Genomic DNA, 27,649 nt, shown 5'->3' with positions numbered 1-27,649 from the left:
GTGCACGCACACTTAGTTACAAATTTGCCAACCGCCAAAAATGTCAAACTTGTGACTAAGTGTGCGCGCACATGCAAAATACAAGCATTGTGTGCGACGCACATAGAATGTGAGTGTGCACACTACTGTGTGCGTGCACTGACAGAGTGAAAATTACAGCCCTGCTCTAAATTTATAAACGCATTCATTTTTGTTCAGAATTGAGCAGGGACCGGTTCACGCATATTTCTATGCCTGATAGCTATGCTAAGCATAGCGGAGACGCAAGCTGCAACGCACCCGTCGCCATTCGATTCGAGCTATATTGTATGCGTACGTCTCTCAATGCACGGTCGCCTGCATACATGTTCGTTGTATTGTTCATATAGAGTGAACGGCGATGCGTCGGTTGCGTTTGCGGCTATGCTTGGCATATCTATGCTACCTAGCGCATTTAGGCAAGCATAGAAATATGCGCGAACCGGTCCCTGGAATTGAGATTGATTGTAAAGAGGGATCTATTTCAATCCCTTGAGCTGGATCCCAAAAATTGAGGTAAAATCAAAAAATTCGTGATTCTGCTGAATGGGGGATGTAGGCAAACGTGATCGAATTACAACTCATTCAAAATTGTTACAGATTTTCTTGATTGATGTCGGATAATCGTTTTAGATCGAAAATCAACAGAAAAATTACAAAAAACCTATAGAAATATCCAATTATCTAAATTTCTAAAAAAGTGAGCTTTTCCACTTTTGCAAAAACATTGTTTTTGGTTTGAAAAATAAATCAATAAAAAATCTTTATACCCCCGCTGTACTCACAGGCCATCCCTCTTTCTGAATACCACATACTTCAATGGATGCAGTCCACCATTTTTGATCACTAACTTGTACCATTTTTGCACAATAAAGCTTCAATTTCAGAAAAAAATCCGTAAAAACTAAGATATAATAGTTTTTTATAGTAAATTTTTCAAAAAAATATTTTTATACGTCGCAGATTCTAAAAACGATATAATAGTTTTTACTTTTCCTCTTCAGAGTCTAATGTCGTTGAAAATTTGACCAGATCTATTCCTCGTAGTGCCCAATCATCCCGTAAAGTCAGATTTTGAATTTCATGTCTGAGCAGGAAACCATCGTGTCACCAAAATGGTTAAAAAATGATCAACAAATGTATGGATAATGTGGGTACTCCATTCTGACCAAAAAAAATTACACCGGTCAACAGATATTGCTCAAAAACTAATCAGCACGTCTCCTAGTAGTGTCAAATCATCCTGCAAAGTCAGAATTTGAATTGAGTTTTTGGAAGAAGAGTTATTTTTCTCCTGTTCAGGGCCTCCATTTTACACACAATATTCAATATCGCTGAAAATTTAACCAGATGTACTCTACGTGGCCCCGAATCATGCAGTATATTCAGATTTTGAAATGTTATTTTTTTTATGTAAAAAATAGTCTGTGCAAAGTTTCACGTCATAAAGGTAGCATACAGGCATGGCTCCATACAATAATTCAATTTTTTGTGATTTCTCAAGGAAACTGTATCAAAAATTAAATGGGTTAGGATAAAAGTGAGCTCAAATTTTCATATAAAAAAATCTCAATCATGAAATCGGTAAAAATAAATGACCAACTAAACTGAGATGAAAATAAAAGAGCAACATGATTCATGTTGGTCTTTTATTTTCACTCTAAGCATGTTGGTCTTTTATTTTCACTCTAAACATGTTGAACTTTTATTTTTACGCTGCGCACGGTGGTGTTTTATTTTCAAAGCAAATAAGTTCCCGTTTTATTGGAAGTCCTATCAAGTTAGTATTTTATTTACATTTTTATCATGTTGAATTTTTATTCATTTCAGCGGTCTCCCGTGTTTTTCATACAAGTCTTCCATTTAGATTTAAAAAAATCGCTAAAAATGAAAAAAAAAATATTTTTTTTTTCTTCGATTTACGAATTCTATTCAATTTTCTTTATCATCTGATGAAATCAGAATGAAAAAACTCTCATTCCTTATCATTGAAATCGTGATTGGCATTCGGTCACTATTCAATAGATATTACATAGGAAGTTTATATGAAACTCTCGGAGACTCGGTATAGAGCACTCAAAAAGTGGAAGAAAAAACATTTTTTTCTCAATTCTCGAACACCACTAAATGGTCTATATCATTTGCTATGAAAAATTTGCTATCTCTTCCACCCAAATCGTGCTTGGCAAATGGCAAGTCGTTGTCTCATGCTATCACGCTCACCCTTGCATGTATGAATGTTTACAATGGACATTCTATTCACACACAACTCGCACCTATATCTTGCTGCGCAATAAAAATCGTCGACACAAAACTCAGTCTAGGTGTGTGCGGAAAAGTAAAAACTAATGCTATACTTTTTTCCATCATCTTCTTTATTTACTTGAGTTTGATTTACTCTTTCTCTCAATAAACACAGAAAATCTTATTTTGAATAAACAATTTCATATTTAAACATATTCGTATTTTCCCAGTGGTCTTGGCTTTCCGATCGGTGCAAATTCTCCAGGTTCAGGATGATAATACAACCAAGCTGTGTATGCCTTCATTTCATATGGTATCTGCGAGCAAAGAAAATGACAAATTTATTGGATTTGAAATGAAAAACGATAATATTTGATCAACTCACTTGATCGTCCATTAATGTTAGATTAACACCTAAATCTTCTAATGTCGGTACGCCATCAAGAATGACATCGCTAATAAATTCTTTTTCGACGCGTTCCCGATTCACTTCGCCGACTGGATTCGATTGGCTTAATTTTTCGGTCAAATAGGTTTTTATATAGAAAAATGGATCATATTTCATATTGTATCGGAAATATCCCCATGATTCAAGATCCTTATTCATCACACGATACAAATAGTCAATAATATCGGATAATAAATAACGATGTGGACCGACACCTTGATATATTTTTCCAGCTGTTTCTGGATCTTTGGCTGCATTCACAATGGCTTGTGCAATGTCACCACCGAAAACCGGTGCTTTAACGGTTTTGTCACCATTATCCCACAATGGTACAGCACGAAATTGACGACGCCACACATGTTGATAATACCATAAAAAGTGATCTTCTCGCCCGTACATATCAGCTGGCCGAATGACGGTTGCATTTGGGAATTCCTCAAAAACGGCCTGTTCACCATAGTATTTGCTTTTCAACCATTTGCTTGGACCAAAATAGGTAACTGCTTCTGGATCGGGTGTAACATTCATCGCTGATAAATGAATGAGACGCTCAACGCCACACTCACGAGCACATCTAAAATCAAATCATATGTTTAAAAAAATGTGAGGAGATTTATTTTTTCAAAATCTAAATTTACTTGGCAATTAGACGTGCACCATCCACATGAACATCGTCAAATGTGAAATTTCTCGTTTCCCATTGTCGTCCAACCAAATTAACGACAACATTCGAATATTTCATTGCTTCTTTGATGGATTTTTCATCGCGTAAATTATAAAAATGGAATAGAACTTGTCCCAAATCACCGGTCGGTTTCAAACGCATCGCTGGATAGAAATCGGCACGATATGGATAGATCAATTGTGAACCGAGCTTGCCAAATTTATACCCAACCATTGGACCCAAAAATCCGGTCGCACCAAAAATCGTGACAACCATTCCATTGAAACTGGAACGACCACCAGTACCGCGTTTTAACGATGTTAAATTCACGGTTTTCAATTGACGCGGCTCTTCATCGACAATGGTTGAATATTTGGCCACTGAGCTCAATGAACCATTTTTAAGACATACACCACCCAAAACACTGGCCTGTTGCTCTGCAAACAAACAAATTATTGAATTATGACATATCGTGACACAAAATAATGTCGAAAATGATAGAAATGAAAGCCATGCATGGAATTTTCTATTTTCATTCCAACCAAATGTATAAATGACATCGACTTCTTCACGTTAAATGCACATTATACATTATGTGCAGTATTTGTGTGACAATTGGAGAATGATATACAGAGATGATAGATAATAACGGATGGAAAGGATAATCAAAATAATTCACATATTCTGTAAATACCAGGCCTAAAATTGTCGCCCTCCCGTTTTTTTACATTTACTTGCCTGAATTATATAACCTTATCGCATTGTGTACATGTTTTGATTTAAGCAAGTTTCGCACGCATTTTCATCAATTTTCTTAGCTTCGAAATTGTAATTTATGAAGTGAATTGCACTTACTTGCCAGCTGCAGATTATTCAATAAATGATGAGCCATAATCACATCGAATTGCTAGAATTCAATATGATTTGGGGTTTTATCCTGCCCGTCGTTCTCAAAAACTTTGTTTTTTTTTCAACACTCAGTTCGACCAACCAATTGCGAAGCGATATTGAATGACAGCGGTGAACAGCTGTCAAATATCAATCGAAATCCATTCAATGATTTTGCCATCGAATCTGACAATCGCTCTTACATGAAATGGTATTACAATTCTTTAACAATAATTTGTTTCAATGGTCATTTTAAATCATATAAATTGTCCTTTTAAATGATTTGAATAAATATTGAACTTTACAATTTGTAAAAATCATTCAATTTTGCCGTACAGTGCTGACGTATTTAAATTGGAACACAATGGATGAGTTTAATGACATAAAGTAATGGCGACTAAAGTCGTCACTTGTTCGAATAGAAAGAGATAGATGCATTCATTCACTCAAATGGTATTTACTCTGTAAATGAGAGACGTTTACAAATGCCTATGTACAGCTAGAGTAATAAAGACAGAAGAACTTCAGACCATAATAATAAAAACATTGTTCTTTGTGTGAAATTCAGAATCATACGGACAATTTTCGTTTACAATATCGTTTTCCATTCAAAACGATCCGAACGTGTTTGAATAGCCGAATAATTAGAAAGGAGAAGCATTTTTCTTAAACAAACAACAAATAAACAACGAAACGAAAAAAAAATTACTTTTTTTGGAAGCAACATCTACGTGTTGTAATTCAAGCGTTTTCTGATTATAGCTTCCTTGCGACAACAACGCAAATTATTCCAGCTGTAATGTTTTATATAGCAAATTAAACAAAAAATTGTGATAGAATACTTTAAAATACTTAATTTTTTTTTGTTGATTTTCGTTTGTTGTTTTGCCTCTATTTACTGCACGACAGTGCTTAGACTATTAGTGGTTTGCTTCAGATTTTTGTGCGTATGTTTTTTTCTCTCTCAGTGAATCACATAATATTATTCTTTTTTTCGTAAGACGAAACAACGGAACGCATTTGAAAAACTAGTCTACGTCAAGTGGAAATTGAATTTTTTTCTAATATTTAACATAAAGATCATCGTGATTGAATTGTGTTGAAATTGATTTGGACATTGTTGTGAGCACACAGCGACAACAATTTTAATCGACTTTATTTCATTAATTTCATTGCGTTTGTGTGTCATTACGTATTTTCAAAGCCAAAAACGATAAAATGGCAGATAGGTAAGTGGATCACATGGACAGTTATTTAAATTTGCTAAAAAACAATGGAAAAACATTTCTTTTCACGTATTTTATATAAAATGAACGACGCAAACCTATTTTTAATTTTGGTGCAGTGTTTTGTTTGTTGAACTCGTTCATATATATATATATTTTTATTTGAAAGTAATGATGCATGTAAACAAATTGTTTTATAACATTTGATCTGGCACATTTTAGTGTTGAGAATAGTAAAAACGAATCAGGAAAATTAATGTTTTGTAATTTTTTTTAGCGAAAACACCGAACCATGTGTAACATTCGAGAAAACAAAAAATGAAGATGTGAGCAATGCCAATAACAATATGGAAAATGCGTCAAGTCCAACAGAAGAACGGAGTTCGGATGGCAAATCGGTCGGCAACAACAACTGGTGGGGTTCATGGATTAATTCGGCCAAAACAAAGGTAAAGTCAATGAAATGTTTGTCAAAACAAAAAAAAATATATATAAAAATGTGAATTTTCGTTTCATCTTTGTTGTGTGTACTTAGTCTGTGTCTGTGCTTGAGGCGGTCAAACGTGATCTCGATGAGATCTCAACAGCCGTTCGCAGTGAAGTGTCACACGCAGGTACTGTTCTCAATGAAACATTAAAATTGGACGAACCGGAATCAACAGCAAGTACAGTAAAAAAGAGTCTTAGCTCATTTTTCGGACAAGTGAGTGAAGCATTGGTACCGTCAATTGAAGATGATGAATCGGAGGCAATAATTATAACAAGGTAAAAATAATACATCAATATGATCGGGAAGCAATATTAATAATGTGTGTAAAACAATAATTATAACAGTGAAGGTGCGGTTACATTGACCGGATTTCAGAAACATTTGGCTGAATTACAAGCAAATGAAGCAACTTATTTATCATCGCCAGACGCCTCACTTCAAGAGAATTATCAACGTTGGTTGGAATGTGTTGATCAAGATCAATTTACACAAAATCAATTGGCGCGTCATTTGACAAGCAGCGAAATTTTGAATGAAAAATATTTGAGTCTTGTGCCTGATAAATTGCCGCATATGGAATTTTGGAAGCGGTATTTATTCAAACGTGCATTACTTGAGGATGCTTTGGCCCATGCTGAAATGGCCGAACGTCGTGCCAAAGCCGAAATTCGATCAACGAAAACAATAACACCGAAACAGGCGGGTGAAATTATTCAAACCGAACAACCAAAAACCGTTCAATCATCTGACGACGATAAAAATGACGACGAAAACGAACCAGTTGAATCAGCGCGGATAGGTAAGATTACATTGTGCCATACATTTTCGACAGTATTTGAATTCGTTTTGTAAATGTTTAGCCACCGATGAGCTTATTATTGAAGACACTGACATAAAATGGGATGCAGACGATTTTGGCAACGAAGAGATTTCAGAAGAGGATCAAGCACGTCTGTTGGAACAATACGAAGCCGAAATCATGGAACGTGAGAAGCGAAAAAGTACCATTGTTCCGCTTGAAGAGAAAGTAAGCGAAATAAACAATTATTATTGAAGAAAAATATTTTTAAACACATTTTTGCAAATTTTTTTGCTTTTTATTTAAAAGCTTCGTTCAAACACCGAACAAAATACGAGTGCGTCCGAACAACCGAAAACCGGAAATAAGAAAGATCAACAAAAAAATACAGCATCGCAAAAAGCAACAAATGCAAATAAAAAAACAAATACGACAAAATCCAACAGCACAACCAATAAACAAGTAGATAATTCGAAAACCAAATTAAATGCGAAATCAAAACAAACGATACAAATTAGCAGCACCGGCGATGATGTGAAAAAAACAACGTCTAGAAAAAATCACGGCAATAAGGGAGATTCGACTGTAGTCAAGGAACGTAGCCTAGCTGAAGATCTTAAAACTGATGCTGGCGCTACATCCGACGAAAGTTGGGAAAAAGATTTTGATCTAAGCGATCATTAGAGAGAATATTATTGACTTACGGCATCATACGAATTTCCTTTTTATTCGTCTATCTCTCTCTCGCTCTGCCGGATTTATTTGATTTTCATTTAAAAAAAATTGTGCATTAATGCGGTGTTAAAAATAGATATTTAATATATAGACATTTCGTTGAGGTTTTGCGCCAATTCTATTAGATGTATGTATGCTCAAAGAAAATATACTATAACACATCCATTTTCGACATGTGTCGACACTATGATTTCAATGTGTGTATTTTCAAAATGCAATGTATTCCTTCTAAAAAGCATAAACCTTATGTATGTATATCAACATTCTTCTTTTTTTTAATTTCAAATTGAATTCGAACACATGTAAATATATATTTTTTATAGATTTTATACATATTTTTGGTGCATTCATCATTCGCATTCAAAAGCAGAGATTCAAAAGAAAATCAGATATGAAATAATCGTTTTTTTAACCGTCTTCAAAACGTTTAAACGGGACAAATTCGATGCAATTTTTATCTGTTTACACAATCGAATTAATATATATGATTTAAAAAAAATTTGAAATAAATTATTTGAGGACTATTAATAAATTAATACTGCGAAAAGTAAATATTCTGTCTTATTTTACAAAAAAAAAAAAACGGCAACGCAAAGTTATTCCAAAAACCATTCAATAGCAAAAAAAAATAACCACATTCTAATTTTAGTTGTTGCAAAACCAATTTTGAATAATATTATGAAAATATTTAACTAAGAAAATCCATATTTATAAAATCATTATTATCAGTAACACTATGTATACCGCATATGTATTTGTTGAGATGAGGCGGTTGGTGAATTATATTAAAAAACCAAATGGAATGAATTACAACTGAATCACATTACACATAATATTTGATCTTTTATGTAGCAAAATATGAAGATTGAATTTGTTAAACAATTTTTGTGTATCGCATTTGATTCAGGAAAAATAAACATTTTTTTAAAAATTAGAATTAGAACTCTGAACTTGTGGTCTTCTTTTTTGGTTAAACATTATTCTTTCAAACATTTTACGAAAACGATGAACTGTCATTTGAAGCACAAGAAACGTAGTATGGACATACAGAGACAAAGAATGGCCGAAAAAGTTATAGAACATACACATACTAAAAACGAAACATTATCCTATCACAGCCGCTCTTTACCAATTTTGAATAACGGTATCACATCATGTCCAAATTAAATGAAGCAGCATTATAAATGGTACGCCATTTTAGTATATCGTTTTGTTGCATTGTTAAAAAAATGTGTCTGAATTATTAGTTTATTACATTAGTTGAAACGAATTTTGTATATATGTTTACTTAGTTTTAGTTGTGAAAAAATAATCAACAAAGAAAAAATGGAAACTGATTCGAATAACAACGTTGAAATCGCAAAAAGCGACAAGACCACCACCGGTGATGTTAAACATACATTGGATTCACTGAATCTGGACTGTTTTCTGATGATACTCGACCATTGTGACGCATGGACCCTGATGAATTTGTGTGATGTCAACCAAAAATTTCGAAACAAAGTTTGCGCTTACAAGAGTATTTTTGCCAGCAAACTATTCGACATTGACGAGTACACTGAAGTAAGCATGCGTACACATTTTAAGCAACGATTGTCTAAGTTAATCGATTCAACTTAATCATACATTCACATTCTATTTTGTCAGGTTGAGCCAATTTTCGAGGAATTTGGCCAATTCATTGGCAAATTAGACGTATCTGAATACAGTATTTGTTACGCAAAATTTTCAATGAAATTTAATTCGCTGTTGAAAACGATCAAAGATTACTCTGTTCCTGGAAATTTGACGGAATTTATAATAAGCTTTGACATTGTAAAAATAAATAAGCGGCTGTTGAATAGTGCGTTGCCATATTTTGCAAATTTGAAGCATTTTTCATACAATGGCCAATTCAATTACAGTCATGCCCAAGAGCATGTATTAAATGAAATAATTGGAAATGCACATCAACTGACGTCATTAGATGTTCGCTATCTACGTACAGCTGGCAATTGGTTTGGTTTCAAACATTTAAAAAATTTGGAACGATTAAATTTTCTATTCGTCGAGCTGATAAAATTTGAGCCGCTCCGACAGTTTATTCAAAATCGACCACCATTACGATCGCTGGCATTGAGCATAGGTAAGGAGCAAGAATTCAAACACAAAAAATCGGAACTGATATTGATTTTTTTTTTCGCAACAGACACCGTTCATCATCAACATCTTTGCAAATTGATTACAAAATATATTCCGAATGTGGAAGAATTTGAAATCCGAAATTCATACGCACAATTGCCAAGTGGTGATGATTTTGATTTCAGTCCGTACCCGAAAGATTACAAGAGAAATCAGGTGTCGAATGATGATGACAATCAAGATGAGGACATGAATGATTCGGGAGAGGAAGAAGAAGATGAGGTCGATAATGATGACGTTAGTAAACTATTTAATAATTTGATGGTATTCGAAGTCGAATTAAAATGTGTTTGCTTTGTATCTAGATGGAAATCGGTGATACGACATTTGAAGACACCGATTATGAGGAGGAGTCCGATGATGAGTTAGAGTCGAATGCTGAAACAGATCCTGAAACTGATTCCGACATCGATGGTATGCGAGACCTCGATTTCCATCCAACTCCATACCAGGAACTTACAAACTGGACTCGAGTTTATTTTGGATTGAATAGATTGAAGCGTTTGAAACGAACCTGGCTCAAATCTAGATTTTCCAACTGGCTCGATTTAAGCGAAATATTAAAAGGTACAACCTATGATTTTCATTGAGTTTCTATATTTCTCAATTATTTCGTATGTGATTCTCTCCTTAGACATGACCATCAAGAACACTGTCGAACATTTAACCATTCAAGTTGGACCAATTGACGATTATCCATTAAATTTTGCTCTTTGTGACCCACTACCAAAAAGTTTTACCGCTCTAAAAACACTGCGTATCATATCACCGAAAACACAATTGCCCATTCGTCACTTCGTTCAAGCGCTGCCAAATTTGTCGAAATTCATTCTGGACATGGAGGGAATCGAAAAAATTGTACAAGAAACAATATTGAATGTGATCGTATCAGCCGATAATTTGGAAATTTTAGTTTTAAAAATGCCAGCCATGAACTTCGACCATCACCTTTATATGAAATTGTTGGGAATTCAGTTTTACAAATCGGAACGATTGGGTCACATGAAACCATTAAATATTTATATTAATTCTATGCCGCAAAAATTGTTAACCATAAACAAACTCAAAGAAAATTACGATGAAAAGATGATTGCCATAAAATACAAGTCATTCATGGACTGGGAAACGAATCCAATCTGATCTTTCGTCATGTATTTAAAATCGTAAAAGAAAAAATTGTTTGTAAAATGCCATTTTGTTGATCAAGTTTAAGTTTGTCATTTTATAAGGGAATATTAAATAAAAAAAAGTCTAAGTTGTAACGAAAAACAAGTTTCTTTTATTTTTCAGGTTTATCTCTATATAGTTAACGTTCAAATGTGACGAAAATTAAAATCATCATTGTAATAGATGTCACCACTTGTGCATGGAGAATGTGTGCACATGTGAATACACATTGAATGTGTAGAGCGTAAGTATGAGAAAGACGGAGAGTGGCAAAGAGGGAGAAGGCACAATATAAATGTGAGCACATTTACAAATGTTTTATGAAATGTCGTACATGTGATCTATGTGTATGCGACAAAAACGCCCTCTCGTGGTTTTAAATCTATGCGTATGCTCTATTGGGTGAGTAAAAAAAAACAATGGCGATGACAGTCAATCGTTTTATGGCATATCGTTCAAGCGAAGTAAGAGCAGTGCTTTATTCCTGTTGTTTCAGTTGCCTGTAAAGGATGCCTTCTGCCGCGAGTGTTAAAGTAGAGAAACCACCAACTACCAACATTTCAGCTAACAATGCTGTGGCTGCTACTAAAGAAGCGGTTGCACAAAGCGAAAATGTTGATAATAGTTCTCCCGTACGACAAATCTCACTAATAATCGAGCACAAAATTCGAAATTTGGAAAAACGCAAGGTAAGCCAAAATATACAGAAAGAAAAAAAACCAAAGTAAATCCAAGCAATACTGTCATTCTCACTTGTGTGTCATTCACACGAAATAAAAAAAAAAGAAATTTAAAAAAAAGTAAGAAGAAGAAAAAAGAGTTAAGAACAAATACGGTTCATGTACGTGTTCCATGTGTGCGAATGCATGTTTTTTTTTGTTCCTCGTTTGTGTCGTGTATACTATGGTTAATGCGATTTATGGTGAATATTGCATTTTATTCGCTTTAAGGCAGTGTCTTCGGACATTTTAAAGCATAAAAAATTCAAATATAAGAAGCAAGTGAATTTACCTGAAACTAACTTTGTACATGTACATTCTTTGTTCTCGTACACAAAAGACATCTTCGACCGTTTCTTTATGAGTGAAATAAGTTCATATTTCAACGAGAGCAAAAAAAGAAGAATGTTCTAGATCGTAGTGTTGTTTCTGTTGATTCTTTTCATCTAACCAGAACGATTTGGAAAATTTCATGGTTGCTGGTCACTTCTTGGCCAATTTCCATCGTTTGACTTTTGCAAAGAGAAAACTCTTCCAACTTGTTTTAATTCATTTACCATGCATAATAGTATTCAGTGATTGAAACATGATTTCAGTTGTGCCTCCAGTAGCGGTGTTTTTTGTGTTCGATCGAATAGAATGTAATGTGTCTGCGAAAGCGTTGCGCAAATTTATTTCTGTGTGTTTTCAATCAGTAATAACAACAGACGGGTGCAAATACGTTCGTCTAAAATGACTCAGTCGATGCGGAGAAAACATTTTTGTTGTTGTTGTTTTCAATATTCTGTCGTCGACATTTTTTTTTCTTCTTTTCATTAAAATTTGTAATTTTCGGGAATTTGATATCGCAGAATTTTGGGTAAATAATCAACGCGAAAATAATTTGTTGTTGTTATTATCATCGTGCCAATATATTCAAACTTATACAGGGAAAATTAGATAGAATTATTTGTCAGAATATTCACTAGCCGAGCACATTCACCTAGGCAGAGAATCTCCCTAGGTTAATTTCATTTAATTATCGTGAGCTATGTGCACACATGACGCGTCAGAGTGTCTATTAATTTTAAATACATGCATTTTCTATCAAAGTGTTTTCAATCTAAAGACTGAAATGACTCATGTTTCATGCATCTGTCTACGGTAAATCAAAATTAGCGATCTTTCATTTTTGTTTTTGCACATTTTGAGACGATCTCCGATTGCTAAGCGATTTTCTTCTATCAGTATCAATGACTGCATACGCCTGTTGAGGTGTTTTTCATTCTTTTGAATTTCGTTTTGGTTTCACAAAAGTCTCACTATTCCAATAAGATACGTAATTGTGTCGCTATACTATGGCTTTGATTTTATGTTTGAAAGAAGAAAAGATCATAGTGTGACACCAAGAATTATTTAATTGCAAAGTTGGCAAACAGTATTGCCGAGAGAATTAATTTTTGATGTTGACCAACCACATTTTCGAATTAGTTTTCCATTTCAATTTGGTTAGTTCTGTTTCTTTTTTGTGTATTGAATAGTTTGAAGTAGCGTCAGTAGTGTATCTGTGCCATTTGTGTGTACGAATCGAAGTGTGTATGTGTAAGAGTGTGCATGCCGAATGTTATGAGTTCAATCCACTGTTGTCTATGTTTTAACAGAACGAATGTGCAGCTGTGTGTGTTCGCGTGTATTGTTTCTTATGGTGCGATTATACGAATATAGCTTGAACGATGGACGCCATATTTTTCGTATTCGTTTTCCATATACAACAAACACATGAGTCGCATGAACAAAGAATTGAAACGAGCAAAACTACACACCATTCAGCATGCATTATTTTTCCAATGGTTTCTTGGTTACGATACTCACGTCAGTCATATGCTATGACTATAATGCCCATAATTTCGATTGCAGAAGGTCGACAGAATGCATTATTTGTCAATAAAAAAAATATGAGATATGAGACAAATGTCTGGCTACTTTATTTAACCCGAACACACACAACACATTCACAAAAACAATAACAAACAAATGCCTGAAATCCTGTCTAATAAATTTAATATGATTTTTTTTATTTTTTTTTTCATTCGTTCAGAGCAAACTTGAGTCTTACCGGGACTTGGAGAAAACCGGCAAAGATTTGAGCACTGACAAAAAAATCGCAATTTTGAAGTACGATGAGGTGGCGATGACACTGGAGTTTGCCCGTGAATTTTCCAAGCAAATCGATAAAGTTGTCGTCTCATCGGAAAAGGATCTAAAGAAGAAGCAGAAAAAGGATGAATCACTTAAAAAACAAAATGAAACATCGAAAGTCCGCGAAGTATTAATTATTCAAGACATTTTAAATGTACTGAAGGATGAATCAGTACGCAATGAATTTTTGGCTGGAACGAATGGTGCCTGTAAGATCGAACAAGATGAATTCGATCTATTGGACTCATTGTAAGTGGGATTGTTTATATATAAAAAAAATATTCACAGTCATCAACATTCATTTGTAATATATCGTATAATTTTTTGTTTTTGAAATGTTTCAGTGCCGCTAAGATTCTACCGAAACGTTCAACCGAATCGGGTAGCGTCTCATTTAAAAATTCTTGCCAAAAAGCTGCCGACATTCTATCGCTCACCGTTGATGGCAAGCAAAAGGAGTTTGAAGCATCGACAACCTATGCAAACATCAAAACCCTTTTGAAAAACATCCAAAAGTCGGCGTACTTTGAGAAACTCAACCAACCCCAACAACAAGCTGAAAACCGAATTGAATTGCGTTAGTATTTTATTTTATTTCAATTGTTTGCATATGAGAGATAGATAGAGAAAGAGTATCTATTTGATGTATTTGTCTACGTTTTTATTTGTATATAGAAGAAAATGCTTCCGAAGAAATAAGTGACGTCAAATCTGACGATGATGCTAAGACCGTAATTACGCCAGAGGAGATCGTTGTAGAGGAAACGACTGTTAATGTTGAGGCTGGAAAGGTGAACAACCAAGGCGAAAGTGGAACGATCGACTATCAAGAAGCTCCATCTGCGTCCGCTGTGCCTGTACCAACATTCACACCTCAACAACCACATGTCGTCGCCGCACCCGGAATAAATACGCAACAAAATCTCAAACCACTTCCGCAAGGTAAATTGATTGTGACCATAAGCAGCGAACATTTTTGTTTAAATATATACATATACTTGATGCTTATTAATATTATAGTTCCCGTGGCAGCCGGTGGTTCGATTCCATTGTCGCAGGTTCCACCAAATCATCAAATCCATACTGGGCAATTGCCGAGCGTACGGGCTGTTGAGAGTGCATACTTTAAACAACACCAGTACATACAACCAATGGCTCGTCCACTAGCTGAAGTTTTGGGCACAGGAAATTTCTTTTTCCTTCAGGATTCGGAGTTAGATTCTCCGGATGTACCAAATAACATTTCGGCTCATCAAAATTCGGAACGACCACCTATATGTCAAATTGGAGTAAGTAGTCACATTCTCACACAAACAATGTCTTTTCTTCCCCTTTTTCGAATTAAAAGAAATGAAATTCAACAATGAAAAGTGTAAAATGCTCATGGTTATATTTATATTTATGTAGCAACAACCTCAACAACAACCGTTAGATCCGCTTCCGCAATCGAATCTGAACCCAAACAACCAACTGCCGCTGCAGCGACCTGTGAGTCTTTTTTGTTTTTTTAAATAAATGAACTTAATTATTAATGCGTTGATTTGATGAATTAATTATGGTTTTGATATTGTCAGGAGGTACCAACAACTCAAATCAATCCAATGCACAATCAACCATCGCAGGCACATCAAAATCAGCAGGTAAACGCAACTTATTGGAAATCGCCTGGGGTGAGCGGTATTGATACTAAATCGGTGGGCGCTTCAGCCGTTGACGCAAAATCTACTGGAGTCACTGCTACATTTAACAATCAGTCATTTCCATTGATCCACAATCCACAGTCTTCTTCGTTCCCAAATGTTGTGCCACCACCAAATCCACAACAAGTAAATACCGATCATCATCCATTGTCTTTGGTACTTTCCATTAAAAATCAATAAGATTTAATTAGCTCGAAACTGAAAATGAAAAAAAAAACACATACATACATACACATTCGATACAAAACAAATTTTAACTGAGTCGAATGTCACCAATGTTCCGAAATAATGCTTATTTTGACATTTTAATCATTCTTTTTTTCGAAAAATAAATCAACATTTGTTATCTTTTTTCTGCAGCATCAGCAACAACAACCCCACATACCCGGATTTGCAACCCCAAACGCTCCGATCCCAATACCAGCTCAAATTCCCACGTTGAATCAGTCGGTACCGCAGCAAACCACATCGCCAAATGCAAATCAAATGCTTGTGCAACAGTCTCAGCAATTTGCATCAGCATCGAAATTTGTGAATCAAACAAACCTTGCAACCACTCATCAAAACATTACCGAAAATAATACACACGACTTACACGCTAACACTGCCGACATCAAAGAAAACGAATGGAAAGTTGATGACATTGCGCACGTTACATCCAAACTGAATAACACCTCATTGGACCACTCTCACAAAACGGACCTGAAAACCACCATCAGGTACACCATATCACATGCACTCACAAATTTTAACACGACAAAATTAACCAATTTTTTTCTTTTTGTATTTTTCTCAATTGATAAACACAGCAATGGAAATAGTGCTTGGCGTGATTCATATACGACAAATGCGAATAAAAATTCACAAGAGAGCAATGAATGGAATAGTGTGGCGAATGAAAATGGTCAAGACGATTCAAATACATGGCCAAGCGGTGGAAATCAGAGATATCAATATCGTCAAGGCTCTGGCAATTATCGTTCATCAGCATCAAAATCATCGTAAGTACTTATTTGAAAAGAAAAAGAAAACCTCTAATTGAATTGAAATTTGTTTTGTAGATTCTCAAAAAATGCCCCAAACAATTATCGTGGTCGTTCAAATGGTTCTTACAATAATGGTAACAATTCGGGAAATGGCGTTGGAAATTCACGAACAAATGGCAATGGTAATTCTTCATCGTTTTATCGAAACAACGACAACACTTTTTATCAAAATGGATCGCGGGCCGATAAATCGTCGGAAAATAAGAGTGGCGGCGGTGGTTCAGATGTAAAGAATTTCTCAGCTAACAGATACCGCGGTAATCCACAGCGGAATAGCAACAATGCAAATAGCCAAAGTTCAAACAACAAAAAGAATTTCAATTTCAACGCTCGAGTGTAATTCAATGGAAAAACAACAATACACCTATCAAGTACACACATACACCAGGCGAACTCAATAATAAAAACAACAACAACATGAAATTTAATTAAAAACAAAATGATCATAGAAATTCCAAATTTTTAAAAATCTTCATTCATCTCTTCTGATTATTATTATTATTATTGATCACATTGAAACAAAAAGCATCTCCACACAACACATATGCAACAAAAACAACAACAACAACAACAACAAAAATTACATTAACACATTTATTCGAAATTTATTTAATAAAAATTGCAAAAAAAAAATAGAACAAAATAATGAGCCAATTTTTTTGCACCTATTCAAAAATGCGCCACTATTTTTGAATTCGTTTGCATCAATAAAAGCCAATTAAAATTAGATTTTGTCCCTTTGTGATTTTTTTTTAAATCGGAAGAATAATGCACAACCGCATCGCAATTGGCAGCAAAAGCAACAGGAAAAAAAAACAAAGAACTCTATGAATAAAATAAAAAACACAGTAAAAAAAAGGAAAAAAAAAATTGTGTTGGGTCTTCATTATGAAATGCAGAGAAAAGCAGGGTTGCTATGGCAATCAGTCAATATTATAACTGCTTGAGTTGAGTATTGGTATTAGCATTCAGTTCTCTTTTCAAAGCAAATCCAAATACAGTGGAGAGATGAGTAAATTAGAAGATTTACTTGGTAAAAAGAAGGAAGTGGTTCCTATACTAGATTTGTCCAAAAGTATAGTCAATACGAAAGAAGAATACAAACGACTATGTGAAAAAGTGCCCGACTATAAAATGCGACCGATTAAGGTAAGTTTGAATTGGCTCCGATGCCAAGTTGAGCAATTTAACAGCAACGTCTGATTCGATTTGGTTTATGCTTTGTAATGCTTTAGGTACGTACCGAAGATATAAAGATTAAAGAGCAAGACAGTGGCTTATTCAAACCACCGAAAAAAGAGCTCAAGTATCTATTGCGTCACAATGGAGACCGTGAACGTCATTATGTATATTTGGATCCAATACCACTGGAAATGCGATCTTTGATGATAATAGAACTGTGCACCGTTCCAATTGATTGGAAAATGTTGACAACGTTGCGTCCAAAGACCAAAATTGAAGAAGAATATTATAGCAAGTAATGAATTGAGCGAAAAAAATGAGAAAAATAATGGCTGTTGTTATTGTTTTTGTACATATTGCATAGGCTCATCGAATTAGGTAAGCTTCAGATTCGCACCGAGCAGCGTGATAAGCGTGATTATATGCTGAACTCAGCGATAAAGAAAATAAAAAATAAATCTGGCGTTATCGAAATGCGACCAATGACCTGTGCCGAATGCAGTGAAGAGTACTGTAATGGTCGAACTTGCATCGATTTCAATTATGATTTGTACACAAGAATTACACCAAAAGAGCCGGCCACCAAAGTGATTGCCACCAAGACATCCGTTGAAAATGAGACGATCAGTGGAAAAAAAGCAAAAAAGAAATCAAAATCATTCGATTTTGGACGAGGACGGAAGAAACGAAATCGAAGTAAAAGTCCAACGAAAACCAAGCGAAAATAAAACTCATTTACATTTAGTAGTTAAAATCAGTCATCTTATTTATTTCTTTTTACCGTAAACAACGACTATTGGTTTCCCTTTTAAAATAAGTCCATTTGTTTCGTGCAGTGCTTTTTCAATCATTTGATATTTGGTTGTTAAATTCATTTCTGCCGCTTCATCAACGTCATAGTTCAAGTAAGGACCGTCAAAAATGATAAAAGCTTGACCTTTCATTCGTCCGCTGGTCATCAGTTTAATATCAATCGAACGAATATTACCGCATCCACCACAATTCTCCTCCAAATAACGTCCATAAATCGCTCGAAGATCAGACTCTAAAACTTCTTTGGCTATATTTTTGATGTACAGACGATTGCTTATTTCGCCCGCATTATAATTTTTGAACATCGGATGTCCGTTAAGTTGATCGACTGGAATTCGATTTTCATTCAGTTCCGAATCGGTCCATATATGTGATTCAATCGGTTTTACCTCCATCTCAATGCGATTGCCACTTTGTTTGGATTTCGTTTCGTTAATATCTGTCGCATTGATTGTCGCCACACTAGTCCGTGGTGTTACATCACGCAATTGTTCGGGCACAACAATTTTTATTGTGGATGATTTCAACCGTTGTTGATCCAAATCAAATGCATCACTAATTTTCGATTGTGATGTCTGTTCATTGATGGGTTTCTCAATTGATTCCAATTGTTTTTGTTGACGCTGCATCTTCAATAGATTCTTTTGTTTTTTCTTAAGTAATACTTGTTTATTAGCTTCGATATTCGAAGCAAGTTTCTTTCGTTTTGACTTAGATGGATGTGTGTTATCGATTTTTTCCTCGTCTGTCGATGAATTTGTGGATTCCAGTTCCGATTCATCTGATGCAACGAATTTTCGTTTATTGCGTAGCAAATTTTGCCAAATAATTTCATCGGTTTGTGTTTCAGCGCAGGCATACTGTATTCTACACGACGCACTTTCATAGATTAAGTGTTTGTCGCCGGGTACAAATGGTGGTTCCAAATTCATTCGATTCATTAAATGCAACACTTGTGTGTAAAACTTTGGCACACATTCGAGTGCAATGCAAATGGCATCGATTATATCACGATTTGCCTTTGGATATTCATAGTGCAGATGATGCGGTGGAGGTTGATCAAAATGCATGTCATCCGCTGTTGCATAGAGTCGTTTCAATGTTTTACTTACACTTTCAATCGTTTCATGGTGAACACTATCGGATGCTGTACTTTGTTGGATCATTGAATTTTCGTCGGCACAAAGCACGGCCACGTGATTGCGATTCTTTGGCGCATATTCTACAAAAAGTCGATTATCATCCAAAACTTCTTGATGCAGTAATGTTAATATATTGCGAGCATGGTCAGCACCATTGAATTCAGCAATGACCGTATGTTGAATTTGGAAAACATTCAAATCGATTGGATCAAACATTTGCATGAAACTACGAATGTCTTCTTCCGAGAATGATGCCGGGAAATTTCGTACAATTAAACACCTTTCATTAATATTACAACTCATGTTTTGTTCTTTTAATGGTTTTTTATTTTATTTCCAAATAAATTTTAGTATACTTATAAAAAAAATTGCAGAAAAAAATGAAAATTCAATGATTTAACCGCTTTTGTCTTTTCAACTAAATGCTAAACAAAAATAGAGAAATGTCAAATGCACATTGTTGCCATTGTCATGAAGAAATAAAAAAATCACTGGCCATCTATCGGCAAGAATGGCGTTATTAACATTTTCTTTTAAATGTTCAAATTACTATGTTTTTAAATACATTTTGTTCAAATACGTAACAATACTTTTTGTTGATTTCATAAAATGGATTCGGATTAAATTCAAATGCTCTGCATTTTTGTGTCTTAATTTTGTCTTTTGTTTCAGTGATACTTGATGATACTTGAACGATTGTTGATTTTGAATGGATTTTGGTTGTTGTGCGTAATTCTTCGGTAATTGTCTATAAAAAAAAAAAAAACATTTGAAAATGCAACTAAAAACATTTAATGTTACACCATAACTTACTAAAATTCAAGAAAAAAATATTTCCGTCCAGTATTTCTGGTTATCCACCCGATTGCAAACTATACACATCTTTCGTTGACCAATATCGCCATACAAACATTCCCTACAATACATATGCCCGCAACAAGTTGTAAATGTATTGACATCGAATAAACTTTTTGCACACAACGGGCAATTCAATTCCAGTTCATTGCTTGGATTTTGATCGGTTTTTTCCAAGAAAGATCGAAGCAATTTGGAAGCTCGGGTATCAACGCAACGACGTTTTTTGATTCGTTGTTCATCATTGAAATAGACTTGGATGCAACGAAATTTACTAACATGCTTGTTGCATTTGATGCACATTCCTCTGGTTGACACATCGTTGTTCATGCAATTCATGCAGTACAAATGACCACACTTCGTGGTATATGTTTCGGTTTCAATTAAATTTACAGCACACAATGTACAGTTTAGTTCTGGTTTGATAACAGCAACACTTCGTTTGTTGTTCGGCAGACGACTATCCAGTAGTGTTGATGACGTCGATGGCGAACAATTGTTCAATTGCAGGACATTTTCTGGTTCATGCACAAAATCTGTATCAATTTCGGTCAACGGTTCATTTGTTTTGCGATCATCGGATCTTTGTCGAATGGAAACTGTGTTCAATTGTGGTTCGAGTGGCTCTAATTTTATACGATTGTGTTTTGATGATTGTGGCTTATTTTTAATGTTGATAGCCGAAGTTTGTGTGTCTTTAATGGCACGAATGTCCATTTCGATAATGATGCCACCATCCGAAATGTACATATTTTTTGAATAAAAAAGTTCATTCAAACTAATGAACGGTGCACCATGTGAATTCGTCAATGTCGAAAATTTCACATTCCGTACTTTTGTGGACAATGCGCCCAGTGTGTCATTTTGAGTAAGTAAACGAAATGAATATGACCATTTCAGTGTTTTGTAACTTTGTCCTTCGCCAGGTTGAAAAAGCAAATACAACCACAATGTATCTTCGCAAAAATGTTCAACATTTTCATATGGTCGTTTGAAAATACAAATTTTGAATATTGAACCATGGAAATGGATGTCAGATGAAATGGCACCAAGTGTTTTGTAAATTTCTTTGAAAAATGCACGCACTTTTAATGGTTTTTCACTGTCATTGTTGCCGTATGTCGACAATGTGGTCACGTCCACCGTATATTTGGGCATTGATAATGCGATCGCTCGAATTTTCATGTGAATTGTAATGCTGCGACCGGTCACAAATGATTCCATCAGATCTGTCCATAAAATGAATTGTGGATAACCGTGTTTGTTGCACGTCGGGCTGAAATGCATGAAGTACACTGATTTTTCAATCGACGATCGTGATGATCTCAAGCACATCGATGCACTCACAATACAAGAAAAATCGGACGGGCCCGGCTGTAGAATATTTTTTTTCTGTTCATTAGTATTTAATAAGAAGAGAAATGAAGCTAAATACGATTGTTTTTTTTTACCTCTGTTATGTTGCAACGAAGAAATATTCCTAATGTTGTCACATTATTTGAGAAATGCATTTTCTCCGTCTCAGCTCGCCATGAGAATTGCTTGAAAATGAATTCTGGTGAAGTATATCCATCCAATTGCTCAATATTCACCGGAATGCGTAGCTCAAATGAGGTTTCCGCATTCATTTTCTTCTGAAAATCGTGTAATTTGATTGGAAAAACTTGATAATATTTTTTTCAAAATTCAATTTTCGTAAAATGCTTTTTTTCTTCGTCCACTCCGTTGTAGTGTCAAAACACCCGTCTCTGTTAAATGTTTACACAATACACAATACACAACTGAAATGTCATAAGAGCGACGCAACGCGATCTACTTAATACACAAAACCAAAATTTTATGATTACGATTTGCTATGCGGTCGTCTCATATTTTCAATATCCTTCATTTTTGTTTATGTCAACATTTTTTTCTCTCTCTGTCTGTCTTTCATTCCACTCATTTTATCGATAAATTTTTCCTTTGAATGTGGTGATGATGTCATTAAAAATGAATATGAACCACATTTCATTTATTTCATAGTGAAAGTATTTATTTGTTTATTTTAAAATCATTGAAGGCATATTTAACAATGATATTTGAAAAAATACTAATTCTATGACAAAAAATTTCATTGATTTCAAAGGCTACTTTGATTTGCATGACAAATTACGAAAATAAAGAAAAAAAATTATGATGTTTGTAAAAATGAAAATATTTCAGTCGAGTAGAATAATTTGTGCTGGAAGACTGAGATCCAATTCTTCATTGCACATGATGCATATTTTGCGTAGCTTCAGATCTTCATGGACGCATTCATAGCAGTAAAGATGACCACATGATACACGACACAATGTGCAGAAGTCAATGTTTTTGAAACAGCACATACATTGTATAATCGATCCATTTGACAGGCGAGAACTCGCCGAACTACAGCTGGGTCCTGGCTGTGGACTTGGTACCCGATTTTCAGCCACAAATTCTTCCTTTTGTATTTCAATTTGCATGCAAATCGAACCACTTCTTGTCATGTACGTTTTTTGTAATGTTTGCCATCTCACGAAGCTCGAGAAGCCCGCCCATGTACAATCTTCGTCAATTTCCTGTGTGCCAGTATTTTGCTCAAAATTATTATTGTCCGTCGGTGTTAAAAAATTGCCATCTGGTCCAATCGCAATCAACTTTATTTTGGCGTTCAGCTTTACCTGAAAAGAGTGAAAAAGAATCAATAAGTAATGGAAAAGAATGGAAAAAGAATCGAAGGAATTGTATACTTTACCTTTTTGTTTCCATTTTTGCGACAATTCCACAAAAATACGCTCAACGCATGGAATTTTTCGTCATCCCAAATGGAATTTTTGTAAACTTGCACACGCATCGGCATATCCCACAGAATGAATTCCGGCGAGATAATTGCAAGTACATTGCTGATTTGGTCAAACATCAAATTTAGCGTCACTTTCATGGGTTGTTCGGTTGGCTCAATTTTCAAATGAACATTTGCATTTTCGTTCGGTTTCGTTGGTTCGTCCGCTTTGACCTTGATTTGCAAACGAATTTCGTTGTTATCGTTAATGTATCCCATCTTCGAGTCCATCAATTTGTCGTATTTGATAAACGGTTTGATCGACCACATTTTGTTCGTGGCACTATATTCTTCCGGCTGAATAAAGTCGGTGTGATGCGGCACTCCCTCGTAAAATGATTTCAATTCAACGTTAATAGTTGCAATGCAACCGTATGAACCGTATGCATTATCACCGTCCCTAATGATTCGTTCCAAATGCACATTGATGGCATCACCTTCGGTTCCCGACACTTTTTCCACATGAAATTTCCAATCGAGATCACGCAATTTGAAGGCATAACTTTCGGATTGTAATAGTTGAAAGTCTATAATAGTCATTTCGCATGAAATTTGACTTGTTGAAAAAATTGTCATGGCCATTTTGAAACGAACTATTTTTTTTTGCTGTCGATTGTTGAAATACACAGTATACGTATGCTGATGTCCTAACTATTGAACAAGCGTCTTACGAATGAACCGTCTGCATCTAAATGTCATTTACAGAAATATGAATCCCAAACTCACAGACTCACACATTCACAACGACAAAAAAAACAATCACAGTGTTTTGATTGTGATTACATTCAAAATATCGAATTTTGCTTATATTTCGCTTTCCAAAGAAATTCAATACATTCAAAATCACATCAAGAACAATGAAATGAAAAGACGGTAGATTGAGATGTCACAAAATTAAATGTTGAGATTTTTATTTTGTAGGAAATAAAGTACGTATGGATTCTTAATATTAAGAAAATTCTAATTAAGTATTTGAAACAATCAGAATTGTTTTGCTATCTCGTAAGATTGGAACATTTTCAGTTGTTCATCATCTTTATGGTTTTTTCAACGAATTTTTTTCTATTATATATATATTGAACTTAATGTTGTTATTTTTTTTAAAAGGTATAAAAATGATATAAAATTATCGTCTCATAAGTTCAGGTTCAGATTAATCATATTATATTAGATCGGCTTGACGTCAACATCGTCGCCATCGTTCAAATGAATGTAACGGGATCGGCAACTAGCTGCAAGATAGAAAAATGATGTAGTTTTTGAATTTTGTTATTCAATATTAATGATCAACTGTTTACCTTATCGCGATGTATATGGAAAGTAAATGGTTCGAATTTGTGTGTTTACAACCTTTGCATTACAAATTGGGCATTTCTTCCGGCCTCGAACACTTTGCTTCATACAGTCATCACAATAACAATGTCCACATTTCAATGAAACGGCTTGTACTTCCAGTGCAAGTAAGTCACGAAAACTTTCCAGGCATATCGGGCAGCCAAGATCATTTTCATTCGTCTCTGTGTGGTCAATCTGGGAAACGGTTTCTTCTATTTTCATCAATTCAATGTCGATATCTAGTGCAAATGACCCATTCTTCACATACTGGTTACTTGGATCGAACAGGTCCGTCCATTTGATGAAATCATTGAACGGCAACAATTTTGTCCTTTCATCAATACGTCCAATAAAATCGTGGCGAACAGCATCGAATGGATGCAAACTGATGGTGGTTGTTACATCGTAAAATCCCGAATCCATTTGACTATCAAAACACATCGGCTTTAAATATAGTCCCAATGCATCACCGTTTCGGTATGCACAAATTTTCCAAAATTGGTCGGCAACATAAAACATTGGTGACATTATTCCGGCCACCCTTTTGTCCAAGTTTTTTACGATCAAATTAAGTTGGATGTTGAATTGACTTTTGCGCAAAATTTGTAGACGTGTCAAGTCAGTGGGAAAAACCAATTGTGGTGCATCGGCTTTTATGTAAATTTCGAGCGTGATTGTGTCATTTTGAATGAATTTTCTAGCCGGATCATTTATGTCTTCGAAGAGAAAATGAATATTATGTTATTCAAGTGATTTATTATTTGTTTTCAACTATTCTCAATTCCTTACCATTAAGCGAAATCAACGACAACGAAAGTGACGATGGATTTTCACCACCACATTCATTTGGAATGATCACCTTTTGATGTGGCTCCACATCATTATCGAATGGAATCAATTTGATTTCAGCGTATACAATGCATGGCACGTCGATACCGTTATCCATGTTCACTCTGTACAAAAAAACTTTCAACGCATTCGCGTTGTCTACGGACAATACCTTTCTGACTTCGAATTTCCAATGAAATCCGCGTAAAACAAACTCCGGTGACTCGCTTCGTTTTAAATTGCTAAGATTTGTTATTTTCCATATGATGTTGCGCGCAACATCATCAACACACAATTTTGATGGCATCTTTCTTTTGTTGTACACCGAAACTTGTTAAATCGTTTGTACTGTGTCTTGAATGTTACGGTGATTGAAACTGGCGGGAATATAAATCATCGACTGACCCGTTGTGAAATCAAAATGTGTTTGACGTTTAGAATTTTGTTGACACAAACTGAGCTAATTGTAAGTGTATGCATTGCTAAAATAACAAACGCAACGTTTGTAAACAATAATCGATCTCACTAAAGAATAACGACGTTTATGATGAGTGCAAAAGAGATAAACGAAAATTCGGATTCAAACCATTTTTTGAAAATTAATAAAAATACATAAATATTTTTAACAAATATTAAGAGTTCTCTAACCATCATTTAGTTTAGTTGAAGTTTTATTATTATGAGTCATAACTTTTTGTTTTAAAAGAAATATTTTTTTTACAGTAAAAGAAAATGAAGTCTCTATCACAATTGGAAGCAGAACATCACATTGACATCGTCTCTAGAAGTGCAAAATGTGTAAGAGAATCTGTACGATGTTGTTTGTTATGTGTAAAAGTTCATTTCATGATAATTGTCGTCAGAATAATATCGCACGCGCTCATTTTGAACGATATCAAATTGAGAGTACATTATTATTTGAAATGCCGCGCAACTACATATTAGAGTGTGGAGCAAATTGTCGTATTTGGATCGAATACACATATGGAATTGTGGAGAAAGAGAAAGAGAAACTTATTATAGTGCAACGACACACAAACACAGTGACACGACGGTGTTCATTGAACGAAATGTGTATCATGTCGTCGTTGATTTCAATATCTATATGTTTCAGTGTGCATGCTCTTTTTGTTATAGCTTTAGTCGTCGTCGTTGTCGTCGTCTTCGTCGTTGACGTTGTTTATTTTAATTGTATTTATTTCTTTAGCATGTATTGCTTTCACCGCATTTTCTTATGTGTGCTTTTGTTGTTGGCGTTTTATTGTCCGCAGCAGCGTATGGATATATTTTCATTTGCTGTGCTTTTTTTCACATTTCAATTTTTTCTATGTAAATGCTGGTGTAAATGTTAAATGCGAACGTATGCTCATTGTAGTTGGGGCTTTGATTGTATGTGCATATATATAAGCAAAATTTCAATGGAGTACAAGTACATGAACATGCTCTTCGAGCCAATGTTGTGTTGTTGTTTTTCAACGATTTTTCTGGTGGATGTAAGAGAACCATATACATTGCCACACGATGCAATTGCGGCATACAATTTCGATACACATGAAACGAATTCGAATCAGAATAGAACTGAATTTGGACCAACACGTAGCAAGTGCTAGTGCATGAAGCGGTGTGTATTAAACAGTTTTTTTCGCTCTCTCTCTCTCTCTCTCTTTCTCTCTCTACCGCATTTATTCGTATAGTTTATGTGCACGAGTATAGGTTTCACCGTCGTGTGAACGCACACAAACGAATAAGAAGAAAACAATCTCGCCAGAGCCCACATTGTTTTCTTCTCTCTGTTTTATGTTTTGATTTTGGTTTTGATTTTATTTCAAAAACCTCCGACTTCGGTTCGGTTCTTCTTGTCGTTAGCGCTTCTGTTTAAAAACGTTAGCCCGTTCGTCGCGCGACTCACTTTTGATTTGAAAATAGTTTTTTTTTTTTTAATTTTTTGTAAGTTTTGTCTAAAAGGAAAAATAGTTGAAAATAAATTTTTCTTCAGCTTGGTGCTGTGTGACCGAAAATTTTGTCCGCAATGGACAATTCAACAAAAAAAAAAAATCACACGTGAATTTTTTTTTATCAAAGCTTATTTAAATTGCATGGTTTTGATTAAAGAAAACTTTTGAAATTTTATTGGAAAATTGGAGAG

The 27,649-nt window shown here is 34.8% G+C and overlaps 8 protein-coding genes across 12 annotated transcripts; 4 read left to right on the top strand and 4 right to left on the bottom strand.

Annotated features, from left to right (window-relative positions):
- Positions 1–2,372: 2,372 nt before the first annotated feature.
- Positions 2,373–4,397, bottom strand: LOC116340251 (NADH dehydrogenase [ubiquinone] 1 alpha subcomplex subunit 9, mitochondrial). The gene is made up of 4 exons (XM_031766647.1): positions 4,230–4,397; positions 3,349–3,811; positions 2,648–3,284; positions 2,373–2,579 (listed from the first exon to the last, which is right to left on the bottom strand). Exons 1-4 carry the CDS (start codon positions 4,264–4,266, stop codon positions 2,469–2,471), a joined length of 1,248 nt encoding a protein of 415 aa, XP_031622507.1. The 5' UTR covers positions 4,267–4,397; the 3' UTR covers positions 2,373–2,468.
- A 333-nt stretch (positions 4,398–4,730) lies between these two features.
- On the top strand, positions 4,731–8,455 carry LOC116340248 (BSD domain-containing protein 1-like). The gene is made up of 6 exons (XM_031766632.1): positions 4,731–5,491; positions 5,766–5,937; positions 6,024–6,253; positions 6,323–6,777; positions 6,839–7,005; positions 7,087–8,455. The coding sequence occupies exons 1-6, from the start codon at positions 5,481–5,483 to the stop codon at positions 7,459–7,461; spliced, it is 1,410 nt and encodes a 469-aa protein (XP_031622492.1). The 5' UTR covers positions 4,731–5,480; the 3' UTR covers positions 7,462–8,455.
- A 45-nt stretch (positions 8,456–8,500) lies between these two features.
- Positions 8,501–10,951, top strand: LOC116340236. Of its 2 annotated transcripts, XM_031766610.1 has the most exons (6): positions 8,501–8,699; positions 8,805–9,075; positions 9,160–9,637; positions 9,701–9,930; positions 9,999–10,260; positions 10,328–10,951. In XM_031766610.1, the coding sequence occupies exons 1-6, from the start codon at positions 8,680–8,682 to the stop codon at positions 10,831–10,833; spliced, it is 1,767 nt and encodes a 588-aa protein (XP_031622470.1). In that variant the 5' UTR covers positions 8,501–8,679; the 3' UTR covers positions 10,834–10,951. The 2 variants fall into 2 exon arrangements, with proteins under 2 accessions (XP_031622470.1, XP_031622480.1); XM_031766620.1 differs by lacking the exon at positions 8,501–8,699 and having other exon boundaries at positions 8,708–9,075.
- Positions 10,952–11,301: 350 nt separating this feature from the next.
- Positions 11,302–16,904, top strand: LOC116343842 (caprin homolog). 3 transcript variants are annotated; one of them, XM_031772129.1, is made up of 10 exons: positions 11,302–11,549; positions 13,657–14,006; positions 14,102–14,334; positions 14,433–14,699; positions 14,778–15,046; positions 15,165–15,245; positions 15,332–15,397; positions 15,818–16,176; positions 16,267–16,458; positions 16,519–16,904. In XM_031772129.1, exons 1-10 carry the CDS (start codon positions 11,370–11,372, stop codon positions 16,841–16,843), a joined length of 2,322 nt encoding a protein of 773 aa, XP_031627989.1. In that variant the 5' UTR covers positions 11,302–11,369; the 3' UTR covers positions 16,844–16,904. The 3 variants fall into 3 exon arrangements, with proteins under 3 accessions (XP_031627989.1, XP_031627981.1, XP_031627972.1); XM_031772121.1 differs by having other exon boundaries at positions 15,332–15,583; XM_031772112.1 differs by having other exon boundaries at positions 15,332–15,613.
- A 607-nt stretch (positions 16,905–17,511) lies between these two features.
- LOC116348145 lies at positions 17,512–18,835 on the top strand. The gene is made up of 3 exons (XM_031779044.1): positions 17,512–17,652; positions 17,739–17,980; positions 18,050–18,835. The coding sequence occupies exons 1-3, from the start codon at positions 17,512–17,514 to the stop codon at positions 18,411–18,413; spliced, it is 747 nt and encodes a 248-aa protein (XP_031634904.1). The 3' UTR covers positions 18,414–18,835.
- On the bottom strand, positions 18,426–22,340 carry LOC116348135 (RNA-binding region-containing protein 3). Of its 2 annotated transcripts, none has more exons than XM_031779030.1 (3): positions 21,947–22,299; positions 20,454–21,869; positions 18,426–20,388 (listed from the first exon to the last, which is right to left on the bottom strand). In XM_031779030.1, the coding sequence occupies exon 3, from the start codon at positions 19,941–19,943 to the stop codon at positions 18,453–18,455; it is 1,491 nt and encodes a 496-aa protein (XP_031634890.1). In that variant the 5' UTR covers positions 19,944–20,388; positions 20,454–21,869; positions 21,947–22,299; the 3' UTR covers positions 18,426–18,452. The 2 variants fall into 2 exon arrangements, with proteins under 2 accessions (XP_031634890.1, XP_031634881.1); XM_031779021.1 differs by having other exon boundaries at positions 19,943–20,388; positions 21,947–22,340.
- A 301-nt stretch (positions 22,341–22,641) lies between these two features.
- On the bottom strand, positions 22,642–23,999 carry LOC116347344. Its single transcript, XM_031777908.1, has 2 exons — positions 23,254–23,999; positions 22,642–23,179 (listed from the first exon to the last, which is right to left on the bottom strand). The coding sequence occupies exons 1-2, from the start codon at positions 23,920–23,922 to the stop codon at positions 22,694–22,696; spliced, it is 1,155 nt and encodes a 384-aa protein (XP_031633768.1). The 5' UTR covers positions 23,923–23,999; the 3' UTR covers positions 22,642–22,693.
- Positions 24,000–24,263: 264 nt separating this feature from the next.
- Positions 24,264–26,043, bottom strand: LOC116346683. The gene is made up of 3 exons (XM_031776868.1): positions 25,465–26,043; positions 24,639–25,391; positions 24,264–24,572 (listed from the first exon to the last, which is right to left on the bottom strand). Exons 1-2 carry the CDS (start codon positions 25,808–25,810, stop codon positions 24,640–24,642), a joined length of 1,098 nt encoding a protein of 365 aa, XP_031632728.1. The 5' UTR covers positions 25,811–26,043; the 3' UTR covers positions 24,264–24,572; position 24,639.
- Positions 26,044–27,649: the final 1,606 nt, after the last annotated feature.

Source organism: Contarinia nasturtii, unplaced genomic scaffold (assembly GCF_009176525.2).
Source record: "Contarinia nasturtii isolate CC-2019 unplaced genomic scaffold, AAFC_CNas_1.1 Cnas_scaffold_129, whole genome shotgun sequence".
Lineage (NCBI taxonomy): Eukaryota > Metazoa > Arthropoda > Insecta > Diptera > Cecidomyiidae > Contarinia > Contarinia nasturtii.
Note: the sequence above shows the minus strand (reverse complement) of the source record. Positions and strands in the feature narration are given on the sequence as shown.

Bases quoted from the DNA above. Each gene is read 5' to 3' on its own strand.
- LOC116340251 (XM_031766647.1), bottom strand. From the start codon at position 4,266: ATGGCTCATCATTTATTGAATAATCTGCAGCTGGCAA. The intron at 3,285-3,348 runs GTAAATTTAGAT...ATTTGATTTTAG, and splicing joins GGTGCACGTCTAATTGCCAA to ATGTGCTCGTGAGTGTGGCG. The intron at 2,580-2,647 runs GTGAGTTGATCA...CTTTGCTCGCAG, and splicing joins TAACATTAATGGACGATCAA to ATACCATATGAAATGAAGGC.
- LOC116347344 (XM_031777908.1), bottom strand. From the start codon at position 23,922: ATGGCCATGACAATTTTTTCAACAAGTCAAATTTCATGCGAAATGACT. The intron at 23,180-23,253 runs GTAAAGTATACA...CACTCTTTTCAG, and splicing joins GCAAAAATGGAAACAAAAAG to GTAAAGCTGAACGCCAAAAT.
- LOC116340248 (XM_031766632.1), top strand. The intron at 6,254-6,322 runs GTAAAAATAATA...TAATTATAACAG, and splicing joins GAGGCAATAATTATAACAAG to TGAAGGTGCGGTTACATTGA. The intron at 6,778-6,838 runs GTAAGATTACAT...GTAAATGTTTAG, and splicing joins AGTTGAATCAGCGCGGATAG to CCACCGATGAGCTTATTATT.
- LOC116346683 (XM_031776868.1), bottom strand. From the start codon at position 25,810: ATGCCATCAAAATTGTGTGTTGATGATGTTGCGCGCAACATCATATGG. The intron at 25,392-25,464 runs GTAAGGAATTGA...TTCTCTTCGAAG, and splicing joins GTCGTTGATTTCGCTTAATG to ACATAAATGATCCGGCTAGA.
- LOC116348135 (XM_031779021.1), bottom strand. From the start codon at position 22,123: ATGAATGCGGAAACCTCATTTGAGCTACGCATTCCGGTGAATATTGAG. The intron at 21,870-21,946 runs GTAAAAAAAAAC...AATATTCTACAG, and splicing joins TTCGTTGCAACATAACAGAG to CCGGGCCCGTCCGATTTTTC.
- LOC116348145 (XM_031779044.1), top strand. From the start codon at position 17,512: ATGAGTAAATTAGAAGATTTACTTGGTAAAAAGAAGGAAGTGGTTCCT. The intron at 17,653-17,738 runs GTAAGTTTGAAT...GTAATGCTTTAG, and splicing joins ATAAAATGCGACCGATTAAG to GTACGTACCGAAGATATAAA. The intron at 17,981-18,049 runs GTAATGAATTGA...CATATTGCATAG, and splicing joins GAAGAAGAATATTATAGCAA to GCTCATCGAATTAGGTAAGC.
- LOC116343842 (XM_031772112.1), top strand. From the start codon at position 11,370: ATGCCTTCTGCCGCGAGTGTTAAAGTAGAGAAACCACCAACTACCAAC. The intron at 14,007-14,101 runs GTAAGTGGGATT...GAAATGTTTCAG, and splicing joins TTCGATCTATTGGACTCATT to TGCCGCTAAGATTCTACCGA. The intron at 15,246-15,331 runs GTGAGTCTTTTT...TGATATTGTCAG, and splicing joins AACTGCCGCTGCAGCGACCT to GAGGTACCAACAACTCAAAT.
- LOC116340236 (XM_031766610.1), top strand. From the start codon at position 8,680: ATGAAGCAGCATTATAAATG. The intron at 9,931-9,998 runs GTTAGTAAACTA...CTTTGTATCTAG, and splicing joins ATGAGGTCGATAATGATGAC to ATGGAAATCGGTGATACGAC. The intron at 10,261-10,327 runs GTACAACCTATG...TTCTCTCCTTAG, and splicing joins TTTAAGCGAAATATTAAAAG to ACATGACCATCAAGAACACT.